The sequence below is a fragment of the Xenopus laevis genome, chromosome 5L (assembly GCF_017654675.1).
Source record: "Xenopus laevis strain J_2021 chromosome 5L, Xenopus_laevis_v10.1, whole genome shotgun sequence".
Lineage (NCBI taxonomy): Eukaryota > Metazoa > Chordata > Amphibia > Anura > Pipidae > Xenopus > Xenopus laevis.
Window position 1 is genome coordinate 118511852 of NC_054379.1, and position 21549 is coordinate 118533400.

A 21549-nucleotide genomic window follows, 5' to 3' on the forward strand; every position below is an offset into this window, starting at 1 on the left:
CAAGAAAGAAAATTTCTTCTTAATGCTGTGCATACACAGGCTGATAAAAGCAACTGACTCGGATGAGGACTGCTTCACTGCACAGACCTCAAGACAAACAGGTCTTTGTAATCTTTGATCCAGTGTCTCCCAGGCATATGATTGGATCAGGCCGATTTGGCCCCGAATTTGGGTGGCCAACTTGGGCAGTGATAATCTTCTTTGCCGACCTCAAACAAACAGATGTTTATGAGGCCAACTTTATGAGGATTTAGCAAATCAACAACTGTCATATATGGATTGTGCTCAATCTGAACCCTATTTTGCATTAAAATTTTGAAGTACAGCTGGTCTACATTATGAATATTGCCAGTATAGGCGTTTTACAGATTCCGTTGTTGCACATAACCTTCTTGTGTTTATGATTTAACACAACTTCCAATTACAGTAACTTTTTTGTTGTTGTTGTAGCGAAGGAACAATAATGAAGAGATCTGGTGGTCACAGAATACCTGGTTTAAATTGCTGTGGACAAGGAAGTGTTTGCTATCGATGGTCAAAAAGGTACTGCATGATCCACATTCTGAAACTAAGCGGAGTGGATCTGTATTTGAGTTATTACTTATATATTCATGGAACAGTTTTTCTAGTTTAGGTGTGTTCAGATAGTACACCAGAAATATACTTTTTTCAATTGACTCTGTAAAATTAATATATTTCTTACCTTTGACCCTCCTGAGCAGAATCCCAGAGCTTTATTTAAGGAAGCTGTTAGAATTGATACAATAGTTGCTAATTTTTAAGTCATACTGCTGAGAAATGTATCAACTAATGTAGCAAATTGTAACAGTTCAGCAGCTGCACCAGGATCACTGAACTGCCAGATGTACTATGGGAAACAAGTTGCATAAGTCAATATTGGTGCCAAACCAATTGTATAGGGAGTATTGAAAGTTCAAATGTTGGTTTTAGCAGACATGGAGGTCTATTTACTAATTTTGAGGTTGAGAAAAAAAATCCCACCTGTATTTTGAGGTGGAAATCATTTTCTTGTGCTTTTTATTGAACAGTCTCTGTGCTGCCAAATCTTAGCAACAATGTGCTCCTGAAACTGTACCTGCAATAGATTTCCTTTGGGTAGTGTCATATACAGCATTTAGCCACAGCACTGACCATGAAAAATCACTCAAATTATTATTAAAATTAGGGATGCACCAAATCCACTATTTTGGATTCGGCCGAAACCCCAAGAATCCTTTGCGAAATATTCGGCCAAATACCGAACCAAATCCGAATCCTAATTTGCATATGGCAAGGGGAAAACATTTCTAACTTCCTGTTTTGTGACAAAAAGTCACGTGATTTCCCTCCCCGCCCCTAGTTTGCATAAGCAAATTCTGTTCTGCCTGGCAGAAGGATTCGGCCAAATCTGAATCCTGCTGAAAAAGGCCGAATCCTGGATTCGTTGCATCCCTAATTAATATATATTGAGAAGCAAAATTAATAAACTGTGTATAAAAGATCATATTCCTTTAAGGGCCTTTCAACTTGCCCTATACTGTATATTTTACAGGTCAGGGAGTAGGGTGCAATTTCAGTTAAGCTTAATAATGTTAAATTATATAGTGAATAAAGTACCCCCTCTTGTAAAATATAAGGATATTATAAGTTACCGAGGAGTTTCATGACCATATAAAAACACGAGGCCGGAGGCCGAGTGTTTTTATACGGGTCATGGAACTCCGAGCTAACTTCTAATATCCTCATATTTTACAACTGGGGGTACTTTATTTATTATAATACACACATTTCAGTGAGTCATGTGACAGAAATGACATCAGAACTCACCATTTATAACTGATGACATCAGAACTCACCGTTTATAAGGATATAATTTACAGGATATTCATGGCTTTTGTGTATTATATATAATATTTGTACATCCTTTGCATACTAACAGAAGTGTATTCTTGTCTGACTAGGTGGTTGGTTGTAAAAGATTCATTTCTTCTCTACATGAAGTTAGACACTGGGGCTATTTCTTTTGTTTTTCTGGTCGATAAGGAATTTACCATAAAGATTGGCAAGAAAGAGACAGAGACCAAATATGGTTTACGAATTGACAATCTTTCAAGGTGAGTTTAAAATATATTCATTCCCTGAAAATTTGCTCTGGGATACTCTACAACAGAGGTTTTCACCCTTCTTAAGTGCAAGAATCCCAGTTTAGTCCGTAGCCAGGCCCTCCTTAGGTCATAACAGGATTAGAAGTGCATAAATAACATGTTCATGTCGGCTAACTTGCTATAGCTTTGGAAGGGATACTGGGTGGTATACCAAAATGTATCAGTGCTTTGTGTTACTATATAATATCTGTATGGCACCCCAGCTTAATGTATGTAGCTGATGACTCTAAATTCAGACTTTAATATAAAGGGGTCATTAAAATATAATTTCAGATTTGTTAAAAAGGGTTTGATATTTTCTAAAATAATGTCGCATTTAAATGGTTTTGTATGCAGTGCTATGCGTTTATATTAAATTTATTTTTCCTAGCCACTATATGTCAACATAAAAACTCTGGCTAATTCTCTGCCCCCTCCTGCCTTTAACCAGAGAAACTCCTCCTCCTCAAAAACTTTAAATGCACCACCACCTCCTAGAACTAGTCTGTTTTTTTTTGTTTTTTTTCTTCTTCTTCTCTGCCTTAAGGTAGAGGGAGATCCACTCGTTTGGCGATGTCACCAAACGAGCGGTTCTCTCCCCGATATGCTTACATTGAAGTGGGCGATATCTGGCTGATCCAATCGTGGGCCCTAGGGCCCATCGATTGGATCAGAATGAAGGCCAAATGGGCGGCCGGATCGCGGGACTGCATCAACGAAAAGATGCGGGCACGATTCAACAGGAGATTTTAACTGGGTCGGATGGCCCCACACATGAGCCAATAAGCTGCCGACTCGGTCTGTCAGCAGCTTTTATCGGCCTGTGTATGGGGGGTCTTTAGCTGTTGCCAGAGACTTTTTTTGTCGTTTACCTAGCAAGATGTTAACCTGTGGCTGATTCTACAATGCAGCAGGGTTTCCTATCCCTGGAGCAGATCAGGGTCAGTCAAAGCACTCCTTGTCTGATCTTGCAGTGGTAGTTTTTGTGGGCTATTTTGATAGTTATGTTTTTGGTGTGTTTCCATCTTTTCTTTTGGCAGTTTGTGAAAGCAAAAATCTGTCAAGGCCAGAGGGAAGATGGAGTGTAGAGGATGCTTCAATCCCACTTTGCTTAATAAAAAGTTCTGTGTAGATTGCCTTTGCCTTTTGGCAGATGAAAATGCCCCCTTTTCAAAATCTGCTAAGTCAAGACAGTGTGTCTCCCTCTCTGGTATGTTTTTCAGAAGCAGTTGCACAGGGTATTTCCAGAGCCTCTTGTTCTTTTTTAATGCCATTTCTGGAGAGGATTTTTTTTCCTCGGAGGAAGATTTTTCATATAGCAGTCTCTATAATATATCTGAGCAGACGCGAATGGCAGCTCAAGCACCTAGTCTTCCAGCAAACAGTGGAGAAGTGGGAGATGCCGAGTGTAGGTCTTATGGCTTCACCAAAGAATGTTCAGCTACCGTTATTTTTATTCGAGGGGTCATCACCCTCAGGCAGAAGCCTCAAATGCTCTCACAAAGAGAATATAGAAGCAATACTCATTGCACCGAATTGGTCAAGGCGTCCTTGGTATCCGGTTCTAATGAAAATGCGGATGGAGGAGGTGTGGCCATTACCTCCTAGGCAGGATCTTCAAAAGACTCTGGAGAAAGGATTACATTACAGTTCATGTGGCTGCTTTGTCTGCAATATCAGGTATCCGGTGGGTGGAAGATCCTGTGGTTAAAAGATTTTAGTAGTTCTTAGGATTCGGCCTCCAAGGAAAGATCTTCTGCCATCGTGGAATCTACCCCAAGTTCTTTCAGCTTTAACATCGTCTCCTTTTGAGCCCTTGAAAGAAACTTCTACATGGATTTTAACTTTAAAAACTGTGTTTTTGAGTGAGTGAGTTTTCTTCACGCTATATCTATCAAGGAGAGTAACATGACTTTGTTCCCGGATAGGCTTATTCTAATCTACAAAAATTGTTCTTCCAGCACTTTCTTTCACCCAGGCTTCAGTGAAGGATCCCCTTCTGGTACAGGTGGATCTAGTGAGAGCAGTCTCTCAATATTTGGAGGTTTCCAGAGCTTTTAGTAAGACAGAAAGGATGCTTCTACATCTATGATTGAAAGATGCTTGGTTATACTCATTTCAAAGGCTTACTAGTCCCAAGGCAAACAAGCTCTAAAGGGAGTGAAGGCTCGAACTAATGATTTTCCTTCGATCAGAAATTACTTAGAAACCCTATGGGGAAGGTCCCCATAGGCTAACATTGGTGCTCGGTAGGTTTTAGCTGACGAAGTAGCTAGTCGAAGTTTTTTTAAAGAGACAGTACTTTGACTATCGAATAGTCGAACGATTTTTAGTTCAAATCATTCAATTCGTAGTGGAAGGTCGAAGTAGCCAATTCGATGGTTGAAGTAGCCAAAAAAAAAACTTTGAAATTCAAAGTATTTTTCATTCTAATCCTTCACTCGAGCTAAGTAAATGTGCCCCTAAACGTGTTGTTGAAATAAAGTGGCCAGGAAATAGGAAAATTGTTGTCGTACTTTGTAATTTTCTTTTCCTGGCCACTATTAATGTCAACATAACCTACCTGCCTTAGGCTATATTATACTGGCTACTGGCTAGGAGGTGGGGTCTTTGTGGGTGTTTCTGATGGAATCCCACAGTCTGCTTTTAAATCAATAAAGCGCTACTGGAAATGCAGAGTAAAAATATCCCTTAACACTGTTTTTGGGAAAAGGCTAATATGTGTTTACACTCCAAAATAAAAACCCTATCTAAAGCTGGCCATAGACGCAAAGATTTGATCATACGAATCTCCGCTTCGTCCGATTTTCAGGCCGTGTGTGGAGTGTCCAGACATTTTTCGTTGGATGTTGATTGGTTGTTCAGTTGATTGGACACATTAAAATTTATGCCGGGCTACCGATAATAACTCTGCATGTGTTGGAGTGGGAGACTCTCCCAGCTTTTGTCGGACATAACTTTCATATGATTGCTGTCAGGGGCAGAACATCGTCTGATCTGTTCTTTTACTACTTTATTTGAACTGAATGGTTAGTGGCAGGTCGGTAGATGGCACCAAACGAACGTTCATCTGATATAAAGGTAAATCTACACGTTTATGGCCAGCTTAAGCCTAAATCGGTAATAAAAAAAACTATATTTTTATTGATCATATGAATTTTTTTTAAAATAAGTACTAAGCTGAAAACAATAACACCTGTTATTGTCTGCTACACAAAGTCGCATGCAATAAAATAATACATTAATATGCACAGTTTTTTCCTTTATTCCTTTTTAATGGTATCATTCAAAAATAAGCACCACGTTTCCTTCAGGCCTAGTTACCTTGGCAACCAATTAGTTTCCTTTATAGCATCAAATGCTGCCATTAGATTAGTTACTGTTGGTTATTAGACCTGCAGAAAAATTTGCACTTATTATTACATCCTCCATCTTAGTAAGCTAGTTAAATCAGCAGTGATGCTGCATATACTGTAGCTGTAGAAGCCTTCTATAGCAGACATAGCAGTGTTGTTTCTGAGATACAGTTTCCTTTTTCTGCTCTATTATTTGTATGTCTTCCTTTTTGGATTCTTCAGGAATACAAATAGAGTAAAGGCATTATAGAAAAGTAGTAAAATACACAAAGGCAATGCAAACTGGCAAATGTACTTTTGATTCATAGTTATATAATACTTAATAGAGGCAAACTTTAAAGAAGCAACTTTTTTTTTTTGTATGAAATACACCAGTAGCAAACCCATGTGCTATGGCCCTAAATAAGAACAAACAAATATATAACTGTTCAATGCTAAATGCTGATTGATTGGTTTATTTATTTTTAGGACCTTGATATTGAAATGTAACAGCTACAGGCATGCCCGATGGTGGGGTCAGGCAATTGAGGAATTTGTAAGAAAAAATGGCAAAAATTTCCTTACTGATCATCGATTTGGTTCATATGCAGCAATTCAAAATAACACACTTTCAAATTGGTAAGTGCCCCAAGATATCGCTTCAGTTCAGTTTAGTGCATTTATGACTTCTTATGAAATCATGAAGACAAATGTTTCCAAAGAGTACAATGTATACCTGTGTTCAATGTGATCCTTATAAACAGTTTTTTTGTTATTTAATGCACTAAACCATGCAGAATTTGAAACTGAAACTTTTCTTTTACACTTGATTCCAAGTCCTTGTTTTTTTCAAACCAAGAAGTTAGACAATTTCATCGAACTATAAACCTGAGATATAGGCAGCTAGAAAACAAAGCTTTTTATTCTACACTCCTCTGATTCCAGGAGGTGGGACAGGGCCAGGTTTGGACTGGGATGGTGGGACACTGGGGAAAAAACCCAGTGAGCATCGATGTAAATTTAAGGTGCATGTGGGGTGGGGACGGGCTGGCGGTATGTGAGCAAGTAGGCGAGGGGGGCCCTTGGGTAGTAGCCCCTGTGGATCTCTCACACAGTGTGATGCTGGACAGGAGGGGAATAAAGGTAAAAACAAAGCAATTTTATGTACTTTAGTAACCTTTGTTTTTTGCCCTGTAGATGTTTATAAACTATAATGGCTCCCTTTATTGTCCTTGTGCTGCTGGTGCTAAATTTAGTTGTTCAACAACAGCTGCTGGGCAGAATGTTTTGTCAACAGTGAGCTATTACTGTGATCTACCTTCCACCATTTTATGTTGATCTTAGTATTGTACCTCATGGGGTGTTTCACAATCTGCAATTAAACTTTTTTGGTGGATTTTGACTTTAGCATTCTTATACAACGCTCAGGCTTGGAATTTAGTGAGATGTTCTAAATGTTAGGTCTTTATCAACCAGGAAGTCAGGATGGAAGATCATTAGGGAATGGTCTAAACACAGAGATAAGATATAATCATACATCAAAGACCAACAGCTTGTCTGTTTTATGTTTGCTGGGTTTATTGACCCCTCCCCCCCCCCAACAACCAGATATCATTTTTAGACAGAAGAGGATGACAAAAATATTTTTTTTAAATTATGCAAAATAGAAAAGGAAGACAAATGAAAGAGCTGTTCAGGTCTGTCGATATACTAAAAGTAATTTAAAGGTGAACTTTTCCTTTAATATGTGACTTTCAGTTTTATTAGCTCAGTGCGCAGATTGCTTAGGAATGATAATCAAGTAATTGCTTATAAATATCTGCTGTCAGTATAAGGAAATCAACTTGGAATGGTTCATTGACCTGAGATTTATGGGCCTAATTTGCATTCTTGTTACTGCCAAGAGCTAATTGGTATTTAATATTGTAAGTCACATGGTGATGTTGGAAATTTAAATCTATACTTACAAGGCAGCAAAAAGGTTATGGAAACGCACTGTGAGAGGTTCAAGAATGAGTATAAATGGGCACTTTACTATGTTACCAATGCTATAATGGATTTAAAAAAAATAGGTTCTTTATAAATCTGTGTTACCATATATATTTTTTAATTGTTTCCTCTGGTTTACTGTAGGTATGTTAATGCAAAATGTTATTTCAATGATGTGGCTGATGCAATGGAAGCAGCAAAAGAAGAAATTTTCATCACAGATTGGTGGTTTGTATTTTACATATTTTGACATTTGGTTTTAAAAATAAAGTTTGTGCCATTATGTGATTATTTTATTAAATAAATAAATAAATAAATATATATATATATATATATATATATATATATATATATATATATATATATATATATATATATATATATATATATATATATATATATATATATATATATATATATATAGTGCAGAACTTTCCTTAGAGGAAAAAAAAAATAGTTCTTAGCCAGTGCTATAAGGTGATTTATTCAAACATGTCTCAGAAATATGCTTCATTGCTGTGGCAGTTTGGCTAACATGGTGAGAAAAAAGGTAAAAGCAGCATGTCCCAGAAACAACGCAACTTGACATGCACTTAATGTATCATTTTTGGATTGAGCCAGTTACCGAATCCTTCACCAGAAGGATCAAATCAAATCAAATTAGAAACTTTATCTGCATATTCCAGAACTTTTTTTTTTTTTTTTATCACAGATTATTGGCTTGTATTTTACAGTTTTGACATTTGTGTCGGTTTAAGAACGATATCATTTGTGTCCTTGCTTGAAAGGCTGGACTTAGTAACTTGCACCAGAATAAATCTCTGGCACACAGTGCAGGGCAAAGTTTGAACGGGTGCAAGGCTTCCTTGCAATTCTGGTACTTCTTTCTTGCTTTTACCAAGTTGCACTAAATGTATGAGGAGTATCAGGGAATGCCTATGTCCCACTTACTTTTCATACATACATACATACATACATACATACATACATACATACATACATATATTTAGGGCTGCATACAGAAACTGGCTCCAATATCCAACTAATATATTTGTTCAATGGATTTCAGTTCATTGGTTGAAACTGCTGGAAAATGTAATTTGCCCATGCAGCACATCTTTGAGGGTGTATGCCTTATGTCTTTGTGCTTTATAACCTTTCACTGCCATTATAAAAGAAGCCCAATAGCTGCCAGATATATATTGTTTATGAGGCAACTAACCTATTGGAACATGATGCCAACTACTCACAATGGTTCACTTCATGCTCAGTCCATACGACCATAGCACACTGACAAATAGGTTTCTGTTGCGTTTCAAATGTTTTATTGGCTCATTACAGTAGAAAAAGGCAACGTTTTGGGCCGCACAGGGCCCTTTATCAAGCCTGTGACCATATACACAACCCAGTATGGTTCACTTCATGCTGACATCAATGGGTAGCATTAGAGATTGCCCTACAGAGGCTCTTTCAACTGAAATTGGTATATTATTTTATCAGAGGTGCAGTGTCAACCATTGCAATTTCTTTTGAAGTCAAAGTAGAGCTATCAGTAGTGAGTAGCAGCTATTTCAATGGCCGCTTTAAGAGTAGTGGCCGACAGGGAGATTTGTCTCTTATGATTATTTATGCGCTACTGTAGGTGACAAATTTTGAAAATTCCGAAAATGCATCTCCATTGGAAATCGCTGGCAGTAAAAACCAATTTATTGCAAAGTCGAAAAAGTTTCTTCTGGATGCAACTGCCTCGCGAATTGTTTTTTTACTGTCAGTGATTTCTGTATTATTTCCAATGGAGACGCATTTTTGGGAGATTTGTCGCTCACAGTTGTGCATAAATAATCGTGGGCAACAAATCTCCTCCAAGTCAGCCACTGTCCTAAAGCTGGCCAGCATGTACAGCAATAACTCAGGCAGGTTAATTGGCTCCTGATAAAATTGACACATTTTGTGTGTGTGAATGTGTTTGGGACCTTGGATTGATGTGAATGATATTTAACTTTATCTTGTCCTTTCTATTTAAATAATCTGATATTTATTTTAACCCCCAATTTAGGTTAATGTTGAAATAGCAGGCAGTAGAGGATATAATACTACAGGGCCTTTAATCCTTTGAATCCAGAAAAATTGATTTCCTAAGGCATAAAATGCCAAATTGCAAAGCTTTCTCATAGATATAAAATTACGGAATATAAAAATATTGCATTTTATTTGCACTTTATGTGAACTGAGCATACTTTCCCACATCGTTGTGGTTAAGTTTCTACTGACAGAAATGCCCTTGTGCATTAATACTATGGCCTTGTTATAGAAGGAATTTCCTACAAGACTTTTCCCATAACATTAAGCAAGCTGTGTCAGCAACCTTGGCAACTAATCAAACTGGACCATGTAAATAAATGGCTCTTTGTCAGTTGGATCACATATGGTCTAGGCTCCAATTTTCCAACATCTTATAACGTTTTTTTTAAAACGAGAAGGATATGTGGGCTTCTTTAACATAGGATATGTGTGTGGAGCAGCGTCGGAAAGATCACCTCAGGGTGGCCAGGAGCACAGAATCACCCCTGTTTCTGAATCTTACCCATTATTCTTTTTTAGATATGTATTAATACTCAATGAAATCTGTTTCTAGCTCTGTTTACATTGTAATCCGGTGAAGGTTACATTCTCTGTTTTATAATGGTCAGTAATATAATGTAACTGGAGAAGGAACAGAAGGAAGATTTAAAGAAACATGAATTATTGCTAGGGGCAATAAGATGAGGTTTAGAGATTAATTTTAAAAGTTAACTGAATTTTGTTTCTTCAAGAAACGTATTCATTCAATTAGAAACTGAAACTGTACATTAGTATTTGACAGATCTCTTGCTAATGTATTCGGTGCTTGTTCCTTTGTTGTGTCTCAAGGTTGAGTCCTGAAATCTTTCTCAAGCGTCCTGTTGTGGAAGGAAACAGATGGAGACTGGACTGCATTCTTAAACGAAAAGCTGTAAGTTCTTCTAACTACTAAAATACATAAAAAACATTTTATAAAATAGTACAAAGGATTAAGTTGGCATTGCCAACAGTATTAGTTGTTTTCCCCAATCTTTTTTTTTTTTATTATTATTTTCCCATTTTCCTTAAAAAAGAAACGTTGTTCCAGAGATGTCCACTTCTCCAAAAGCAAATTCAAGCGTTTTTGGCCACCCTCCTTCATTCCCTCAGGTTGGGGGTAGTATACATCCAGGAGACTTGCCAAAAATTCAGAAGGGATAACGTGTGTTGGCCAAACCCTGCTTCTCAATTCCTAACTTTATAATGTTTGATCTAACCTACCACATCGTGCTCTATACAATGATTAATTCTTTTGAGTAATTGACCTTTCACACAGCTGGTATTATGCCATCAGCATGCAGGCATTCACGAAGGCTGTTCTGAAATCATACTCTGTAATGCCTAGACTGCGGAAATGTACAACAAATGAGATATACCTAGATATTGACTGACTGTCTGATCAGGTGCATGAGCATGCTCATGTTTGTGCAACACACATCTCTAAGTCACGGCTGATAGCTGTGCTGTGAGCAACCAAATGAAAACAGAAAAAAACTGCTGGGCTATTAACTCACAATACCAAAAAATAGGGGTGTTTTTCTCAGTAAGCGTCTGCACAATATCTGATCCATGTTAAAAGTGATGCTGCTAAAAAGTATGTCCTTTTCACAGCAACAAGGTGTGAAAATTTTTGTTATGCTGTACAAGGAAGTAGAACTTGCTCTGGGCATCAACAGCGAATACAGCAAGAGGACCCTGCTGCGCATTCATCCAAATATTAAGGTACAAGCTGCAGGAATTGACTTTGATAAAACAAAACCCTTTGGCAGATGGCTTATCCTATATTGTTATGTGTACTACATTCCACAGTAACTCAAGTTGCATTTTGAAGAGAGAAAGATTTGGTTTATATGTTCACACTACACAACTGGAAGAACAGGTTGGGCAAGGATGTCCCTAATTGTTTGCAACATACATGCAAATTATTGGAATGTCATTTGCAATGAGGCATTACTGTCATATAGCTGACATAAGCAGAAACCGAGGTGGAGAGCTTAAAGCCTTGAACACATACCTTTGCGGTACCAGGTGCTGTACTGAAGGACCCACGCCTGTTTCAGGGTCAAGTAATCCAGTCAAAGATGTTATCAGTAGCACACCGTAGATCTGAACAAACGTGAAATTTATTGTATCAAAACATTTCAAACAGGGCAATGTTTCGGGCCACCCGTGCCCATTTTCAAGCATAGGCTTGATAAAGTGCCCGGGTGGCCCGAAACATTGCCCTGTTTGAAATGTTTTGATACAATAAATTTCACGTTTGTTCAAATCTACGGTGTGCTGCTGATAACTGCTTTGACTGATATAGCTGACATAAAGCTGACTCTGTAAAGGCCTGTCCTGACGTTTTGTACTTCAAGTAAATACACTTCAAGATTTCTTTTAAAAGATACACTAATCTTTCTTACTTAATTATATTGTCTTGGAAATTGATGCATACAGTTAAATTTAAATTGCAGGAAGGCTTTTGCTTTCGACAGTCTCTGTAAAGGTGGCCATACACAAGCCGATAAATGCTGTCAACTCAGCCCTATGGACCTGCCCCACAGATATCTGTCCAAAAATCAGGAAGATATCCATTGGGTAGCTAAGATTTTTCCTATTAGAACAAGGACCACATCAATTTGTTGATGCAGTCCTTCTCAACAGCCTGCCTTTGTGGCAATTATGATGCGATTGTTGATCCAAAGGTCAATTAGCCTGATATTGAATCAGGAGCAGATCTTGCTTGTTAAGTGACCTCCCCAAATTAGTGGCTATTTAGATGTATAGCCTTCTGTACATAAAATCATGAGCTACTGTGATACTAAAATCTACAATTAGTATAGATACTGGAATATATAGTTTATGTGAGTGTATGGAGGGGTCAGTGTGAGTGTATGTGTGTGTATGTATGGACACTGGGTTTCATTTGGAGGGGGTGGACTTTTCAACCGACCTTAACTATTTAACTATATAGCCATTTTATTTTTGTCTCCTACAAGCCTTTTTATCTATTATTAATTATTATAATTGAAACTTTACCTGCCACCAAAATTCTTATTGTGCCATTATTCCTCTAATTGAATCCCTTAACAGAGCGTTCTCCAGCTCAAGGCCCAAAGCTGGATGTAGCCGTTTCATAGAATGCTTTACAGAACATTATCGGATATACTTCATATTCATGATGATAACGACAATCAGTTCATGACATGGAAAATGCTCTAACAATAGATTGGTTTAGTGAAGGGTTTTAGTGGCCTAAAGAATGTTCTAGTTTTATTAGGTATGCGACCATCATCATGTCCTTTAAATTTTGTCATAGCTTGTATGCAGAGATAACAATAAACTATTTGTAGTATATTGTAACGCAGAAAGTGCTACACAGAGATTTTTCACTTGTAGTGTCAGGTGTACTCTGATTTCCCACTGCCAGGGATAACATGCAATATAGAAAACCCAATACAGCACACCAAATTCATGAAAGAAACATGTTTTATTGTGCTATAAGCAGGTAATATTTCTGGCTTAGCACTAGCCCTTTATCAAGCCTTGTATAAGCCTTAAGCCTCCTATAATTTTAAGCCTCAAGCCCTCCTATATTTTGCCATAGCTTGTAGGAGAGATAGCATTAAACTATTTGTAGTATATACAGTTTAAAGTACTAGGGGCAAAGAATCAACAACCACAAAAAATTCTGAGCTCAAATTTCCCTTAAGATAATCGTCTAGCAGAAATATGCCTGGTGTGGACTTTGCTGCAATCCTGACACACCTCATAATTGTGATAATTGAAACCTTTACTATCATCTAGTGAACAAAGTTTACCTTTGTTTTAAGTACCATCATTTGGATGTTTGTGTGTTTTAATGTCTTTAGGTTATGAGGCACCCAGATCACATGTCCTCCTCCGTGTACCTTTGGGCTCATCATGAAAAGATTGTTGTGATAGATCAGTCCGTAGCTTTTGTCGGAGGAATTGACCTGGCCTATGGAAGATGGGATGATGATGAACACAGACTAACTGATGTTGGCAGTGTAAAGCGGATTGTAACAACACAGTCAACAACTGCAATAAATAAGGTAACCATATTGAAAACATCTGCAACATAATAGTTAAATAAAACCATCATTACAGAGCATGGAATGTCAGTATATTGGCAGTGTAACGAGCTGATTTGAACATTTAATCATTAAAATGAAGGCATTCATCACAATCATCACAAAGTGCCAAATAGCAGACTGAGTCTATTTACTGGTTTAGCAATAATTGAAATGGCAAACAAATTAAAGAATATTGGCCTGTAATATACAGTGGAACCTCAATTTTACATCCCTTGATTTTAAGTTTTCCCTCATTTTACATTGTTGTTTTGTGGTCCCACCTATATATTATGCATTTTACATTTTCCTGGATTTTACACCATTTTTTTTTCTGGTCCCCTGAAAAACGTAAAATGATGGTTCTACTGTTTGTATTTGGATAGAGAACCCGCTAAAGCAGGGATCCCCAACCTTTTGAACCCGTGAGCAACATTCAAAAGAAAAAAGAGTTGTGGAGTAACACTAGCATGAAAAATGTTCTTGGGGTGCCAAATAAGTGCTGTGATTGGCCATTTGGTAGCCCCTATGTTGATTATTAACCTTCATTGAGGCTCTGTTTGGCAGTACACCTGGTTTTTATACAACCAAAACTTGCCTCCAAGCCTGGAATTCAAAAATAAGCACCTGCTTTGAGGCCACTGGGAGCAACATCCAATGGTTGGAGAGCAACATGTTGCCCACGAGCTACTGGTTGGGGATCACTGCGCTAAAGAATACATTTTTGTATTTTTTTCTTTATCCAAAATAAACCAAGTAAGAATTTAATTAGATTAGATGACAAGCTTTCACAAAAATGCCACTAACTAAAATATACAAAATAAATTAATACAGTGTCCCCTACCAATAACAAGAGACTTCATAGTCTGATGTTTAATGGACAGGGAATGCTAGGTATTTTAAGGTAAAAAAAAAAAAAGTTATTTGTCTTATGCTGAACACGTGTGTTTTATCCCTTTAAAAAAATAATCAGTTTTCTTTCTTTTCTTTTAAGATCCCATCTGATTCCACTCTGTCATTGAATGGTGATAATAGGGCAGGGAAAAGAAGTTTTCAAGTTCCAGGCAAGAAAGATGAGGATGCAGTGGATTCATCGAGAATCAGAGGACTGGGGAAATCTAAGAAGTTTGCAAAATTTAGCCTTTACAAGCAGCTCCACAAACATAACCTCCAGCATGCAGACAGTGTGAGCAGCATAGACAGCGAATCTCGTAAGTGTGTCTTTCCAAAGAACTTGCTTATGCAGGAAGAGAAAGCTGCAGCAAAATGTCTCTTGTTTGTGGAGGTATTTAGTAACTGTGATGTGTGTTTAATATATACATCATTCTACCAAATTGTAGGCTGCAATAGATTAGTAACTGGAGTAGTACATTCATTTAGGTTATGAGGAGCCCTGTTCATGTAAACTCAAGGGCAGATGGAACATGAGCACCGCTGCTCTCTGTCTGTGTATTTTTTTCAAACTGAGAGATGCAGAACCGCTCCAGGCCCCATCTCCATCAATTTGAATAAGATCCTTTTGCATGCAGTCACACAGCAAAGGCCAGCCCAAATGCACAAAAGCAGGAATTTTTAGGACAACTTCCAATCTATTGTATGTGCCTGCACACAAGTGGAAGAGGTTCAGTTGTAAGGAGCAGATCCGTTCCTCTCAGCCTGAACAAAAAATATCCAGGCTGAAAGCAGAGAAGCCAAGGCTCCATCTGCCCTTGGCCTAAGGGCTATGGCAGACAAGGAGATAAGTGGTCTTGATAAATTTCCTCTTCTGCTGGCAAATAATCTCCAAATGCTTCCCCACCCGCAATAATGCAGCACTTCATTATTCTGAAGATTCCTAGCAAGGCAACTTCAGAAAAACAAAGTGCCTCCAAATGCATCACCACCAGCAATTTACATTATTGCTGGTGGGGAAGCACCTGGAGGAGATAGTCATCTGCAGAAGAACAGATTTATTTAATCTCCCCGTCTGCCACCAGCCTAAAGGACGACCAAAAATGGGGATTATATGCATTTAAAAAAAAAAAAAGCTGGTCACCACAGTAGTTGTAATAATTTGTGCAAATTTCTCGTACACATTCACCCTTTTTTAATCTGGATCCCGCCGTGTGAACTGTAAGCATGTAGGGCAATACATTCTGATATTATAGTGATTTTTAAATGGAAGGGAATGGTTCTTTACAATAAGGCAATTCTCTACTTTGTCTTTGTACATGATTGCAGATAGAGGATCAGTTCGCAGTTTGCAGACAGGCGTGGGAGAACTTTTGGGTGAAACCCGCTTTTGGCATGGAAAGGACTATTGCAACTTTGTTTTTAAGGACTGGGTACAGCTGGACAAACCATTTGCAGGTATAGTGCTCTGAGACTTCTTATTTATTATAATTATAACACATTGATTCTCTGTTTAACATTAAAGGATTTGATCGGTGTAAAAATAAAAACTTGTTAAATAGAAAGGCTGTGCAAAATAAAAAATGTTACTAATATAGTTAGAGCCAAATATGTAATGTATAAAGGCTGGAGTGACTGGATGTCTAACATAACAGAACATATCCCAACTTCCTGCTTTTCAACTCTCTTGGTTTACACCCGCTGGTTGCCAGGCAGTAACCAATCAGAGACTTGAAGGGGGGCCACATGGGTTATATCTGTTGCTTTTGAATCTGAGCTGAATGCTGAGGATCAATTTTAAACTCACTGAACAGATATGTACCATGTGGCCCCCCTTCAAGTCGCTGACAAGCTCATAGTTAGAGAGCTGAAAATCAGGAAGTAGTGTTCTGTTCTGTTATGTTAGCCATCCAATCACTCCAGCCTTTATACATTACATTTTTAGCTAACTATATTAGAAAATTTTTTATTTTGCACAGCCTATCTATTTACCCAGTTTTTATTTTCACGCTGAACTATTCCTTTGTGATAAAGGTATAGCAGTATTTGGGTAGACTAAGAATGACAGTGACACACATATTACTTTGTTGGTCGGTGTAATCACAGGAAAAGGCCTTAGTCCTCATTGTTGAGTTCTGCAATGTTGCTTATTCTCTTGAGGAGAATTGATCATACATGCATAAAAAGCTGCAAGATAGATTCTGGATAACAAAAATCCACCACCTATTGCATTATACAGAATAGTATAAATGCATTATGAGATGATAGTGTGGCATGTTCCGCAAAACTACTGTAGTTATTGAACAGTAGACCTGTCAAAGACCTTGATTGCCCAACCTGTGGACCTCCAGTTGTTGTTAAACTGTAACTTCCCCCTGTTTTCCAAAGTTGCCTTACGAGGAAACTTCAGGCGACTTCGGAAAGCCGAATCGATCCGAGTGCCATTCTGCCGGCAATTTACATTCTAGCCAACAGGAAGGCAGTTCGGGGAGATTAGTCACCTGAAGAAGAAGCGATTTGTCTCTGGGCGACTAATCTCCCGAAGTAGCATTGTGTGCATCTGCCCTTACATAAACAGACACAGAGGATTCTAAAGGTGGCCATACATGGGCAGATAAAGCTGCCGATATTGTCGTTTAGGCCAATTTGACAGCTCGTGTATGGGGGCTTCCGATGGGTCTTCCCGATCTATATCTGGCCACGATATCGATCGGGAAGGTTTGATTTTTACCCGACCAATCCCGTCAGCCCCATGGCGTATCATAATTTGATCGTTCAACCATACGGCCGAACGTTCGAATTACCCCAGATATAGCCATGCCGTTAGTGGCATATCGGGGAAAGATCCGCTCGTTTTGCAATGTCTCCAAACGAGCGGATCTTAGAGTCTATGGCCAGCTTAACTCTTGCAATAGAGCAGTTGCTGTTAATCTACAACATGCCAAAACACTGGCTGTTTTTATGTTTCACAACTTCACTAAGTAAAGAATAAATACAAAATAAGCATAGATACTGTATATATATATATATATATGCAACTATTCTGCATACAAAGCATATTATTTGCAGTTTTTTTTTTTTTTGCTTAGATTTCATTGATCGATACCAGACTCCTAGAATGCCATGGCACGATATTGCTTCTGTTGTACATGGAAAAGCAGCACGAGACGTTGCAAGGCATTTCATCCAACGATGGAACTTTACTAAAGTATGTACCATACCAAGACTTCTTAAATGGTGGGTGCGTTGGTCAAGTTTTTGCATATACAGTAGTAAATGGACCCGCACTCCAATGTTCTAGTGAAGAAAAGTAATGTGGTTTATTCACAGATGTGTGTGTGTGAAATACCATTTCTACCAATTGAATACTGTTCATTTCTTAAATACAGTTTTCTTTTCTTTTTTATATAGATAATGAAACCAAAATATCGTTCTCTTTCCTACCCATTCTTGCTGCCAAAATCTCACAAAACTGCCAAGGAGCTACCGTATCAAGTTCCAGGGTCTGTACATGCACAAGTGCAGGTGAGTCATTTGGTGACATACTGTGTCCTGTCTGTAGCAGACATTGACTCTGATTGGTAATCAGGAACTAGCAAATACTTGAAATTTTTTTTTCCAAAAATGAAAAGAATTAAAAGTTTGTGTCTATATAAATGCACAGCCATGGGTTGATTGTAACTAGAATGACTAGTATCTTTTCATTATGCATAGTTCTGTTTAATTTGTATGCAGTAGCGATCCTAGAGGGGGGCGGGCCCCGCACCCCTCCGTACGGCCGCATTTTCAGCGGGACACGGACTGCCCGGGGGCCCTGAGGGGGTACGGGCCCTGGCCCGCTCGCACCCCCTGCTCCCCCGTTAGTGCCGCCACTGTTTGTATGCAATATTGGCCTTCAAATAGTAGCTGTACTGTAACAACGGTGCTCTATGAGTTTGTAGGTTTTTTTTACACATTGTGTCCTGTCAGCATCCAAAAATGATCTCATCAGATTTAAGGTGTGCTCTAACTGCTTGACCCTTTGGAATGCACTAATGACTGTGAAGACATGAATACTAGCAGCAAGCAGTCCATTATCCCTGTCTGTAGCTTTCAAGCGCAGTTTAGTACTAATGAGGCTAAGCTCATTTGGATATTCACAAAATGTAACCTGCCCAGGACTTCCATGATAAGTCTTATGGTCGGGTGTAAATTATTGGCAGCACTGCTGATTTCCTCATAAAACTTCCAAAAGGACCGTGAAATCATCCATATATCTATAACGACCCACAATGTGATGTTTAAATGGGCCTTCAGCAAACAACCTTTTCCATTTAAAAACAATGGGGCAAAAGCTGCACCCTTTGAGGAACCTTGCTGCCAGTAGTATTCACTTGTAATTCCTATGTAACGCTAAGGTCACGCATTCCACAAGAATATATAACAAGTGGTGTGGTATATTTGTATGTTTTAGAGACTCTTCTACATAATGTATATGCTCCTCCTGCACAATGGAGGGATAAAGGCTTTGAATATCAATACTCTCAGAGTCAAAACTAGGGGTAGGCAACAAAAGCAGATGCAATTTTCCAGTTTGTAAACTCTGTACTCTAGGTTATTGTGTTGTAAATCCCTGGGGTTTTGTGCTCTGGGGTTGCGCTCACCATTTCTTGTTTTCTTATGGAGGAGTGCTTCTTCTAGCAAAGAGGAGTATGGGACTTAGACCCCATAGCAGAGACTGGCGGACTGCACCTTAAATCGAGTGCTGCCTGCGTTAGGAAGCTTTCAACTCAAGAGAGGACAATGGCCACTTAGGGGCAAATTCACTAAGATCTGAAGTTACGACAGCTTTGCTGCATTTTGCCAGGCGTAGTTTTGCCAGCGCTACGCAAACTCACTAAAATACGAAGTTGCGCTCAGGGAGGCGAACGGTAGCGAAGTTGCGCTACCGTTACTTCGTCAGGCAAAGCGAAGTTACACAAGCGATGCCTAATTTGCATACGACGCAAAGTTAAAATATAATGGACGTATATGCTGCAGCAACTACATTACACTACACAAGCCCAGGAAACCTTTAAATAAATAAAATAAAGGTGTTCTATTGCCCTACACATGTGCCCACTGTATCGTTGAGTTGCCATATGTTAGGAAATGTAGGGGGGAAAGAGGTTACCCACAAAAATAAATTACGCCATTTTTCATACTATCACCCTTAAAAAAGTACACGGGACACGTTTTTTGTCAACTTTTTTTGAACAAACTCCTATCTATTGTATTGAACTTCGCCTGGTCTGACCTGGCGAAGTAAAGTCTGGCGCAAGAGGTAACTTTCAGTAAAATGCACAAGTTAGTGAATTGGCGTAGTTACGTCCCTTCGCCATAGCGCAACTTCGCCTGGCGTAAGGGTGCGAAGTAGCGCTAGAGTAGGTCCACTTCGCTAGCGAATTTACGCCAGCACTCATTAGTAAATCTGCAAAGTAACGAAATGACGTCACGCTGGCGAATTTGCACTAGCGTTGGCCGATTTGCGCTTTAGTAAAGGATGGAGCATAAGGGGGTGTAACCCGCATCAGGACCCTGTTCTTACTACCTGCTCTAAGGCAGTCTCCTGACACTAATTTCTGCACTGTGTGCCAGATTTTTATTTGGGGATCAGTGCAAACAGCAGCTAGACTGGGGGGGGGCACAGGTGCAGGCTAGATAAGATCTAATGGGCACGCTGTTGCACTTGCAGCTGGCTGACACTTGCATGTCTGTCATCCAAGTGATTTTTTTGTACTGCTGTGTTTTAGAAAGGCTGTGGATAAAAATGCAGCTTCGAGATATTCCAAAAAATATAACTTTATAGCATGCCTGGCAGTAATTTAAATAAATAAAATCACACTGTAATTTGCTTGCTCTATTCTATTTCACCATACTAAAATTAAGTAGGCTTTATCAGAAAAGTCTATCTATATGAATACACCAGTAAACCCTCAAAGTAATGTTGCTCTGAGTCCTCTTTTAAAAGAAACACAGCATTTCGTTCCCTCTATTGTGTTGACATGGGATTCTGTATCAGACTTCCTGTTTCAGCATAAACCTCCAGGGCTAGGGCTTGAGCATGCTCAGTTTGCTCCTCTCCCCCTCCCTTTTCCCTCGTCCCTCCCTGCTGAAATCTGAGCCCAGAGCTATGAATTAGCAGGGAGAGATTTGGGCAGGAAGTGATGTCACACCAAGCTGATATGGCAGCTACTATCCTAAACAAACAGAGAGAGCTTCTAAAGCTGTTTACTCAGGTATAGTAAAGCATTCTGCAAAATAAATATACTATTGTGGCTAATCTATTGGCAATAAACTGCTTTGGTAGCTTTCCTTCTCCTTTAAGAGCATTCTGCTTAAGTCAGCTGTGGTAGAATTGTATAAACATTCTTGACTTGGAACAGTGATTTGTAAAAACAAAATTACCACTGGATACTAGGATTAGATGATAAAAAAATAAACAATGGCATCAGAATTATGATGTAGGTTTCTGCCCTTCCCTTCTATCAGATAACTTGGAACAAGAGCAGAAGGGGTGCCACATTTCTTGACTTTCTTGTTTGACTCTCACATATGTATCACTTGTACAATTAACCACAAGTAGCCGGCACTACCATTTTTGCAAGATACCTTCCAGTGTCACCCAAGCTTTTGTTACCTGGAATATTTCATAATAATAGTTGTGATTCAAAATGTAATTCAGATTATACCGTATAATGAAACACCTCTCGGATTCCCAGGGCACAGGAGGAGTTCTGTGGTTGTCCTGATGTTACTGTCGACACCCTTCCTTCTAAACTGTGCCAGAAAAGATGAGCTCATATAGGAAAAGGAAAATATGCCATTGGAGAAAAAGGATTGCATTGAGTCATAAGCCTCAATCATATAAATATATATATTCAAATGGCTGCTTCAGCACTGTCTGCTTTAAAATTGTTTGTTTTCATTTATACTCAGATTGAATAAATCTTCCCATGTCAACTGCAAAAAAATGTATTGCTCTCTGGTAAG

The 21549-nt window shown here is 38.7% G+C and overlaps 1 protein-coding gene across 3 annotated transcripts in view; it reads left to right on the forward strand.

Annotated features, from left to right (window-relative positions):
• The window catches only part of pld1.L (phospholipase D1 L homeolog), a 107836-nt gene that overhangs the window by 65155 nt on the left and 21132 nt on the right, over positions 1 to 21549 (forward strand). For all 3 annotated transcript variants that reach the window (XM_041562040.1, XM_041562039.1, NM_001136170.1), the window contains 11 exon segments: positions 451 to 543; positions 1962 to 2114; positions 5969 to 6118; positions 7613 to 7696; positions 10379 to 10460; positions 11180 to 11290; positions 13426 to 13629; positions 14642 to 14858; positions 15868 to 15996; positions 17628 to 17746; positions 17950 to 18063. In XM_041562040.1, the coding sequence (XP_041417974.1) occupies positions 451 to 543; positions 1962 to 2114; positions 5969 to 6118; positions 7613 to 7696; positions 10379 to 10460; positions 11180 to 11290; positions 13426 to 13629; positions 14642 to 14858; positions 15868 to 15996; positions 17628 to 17746; positions 17950 to 18063 (1456 nt within the window).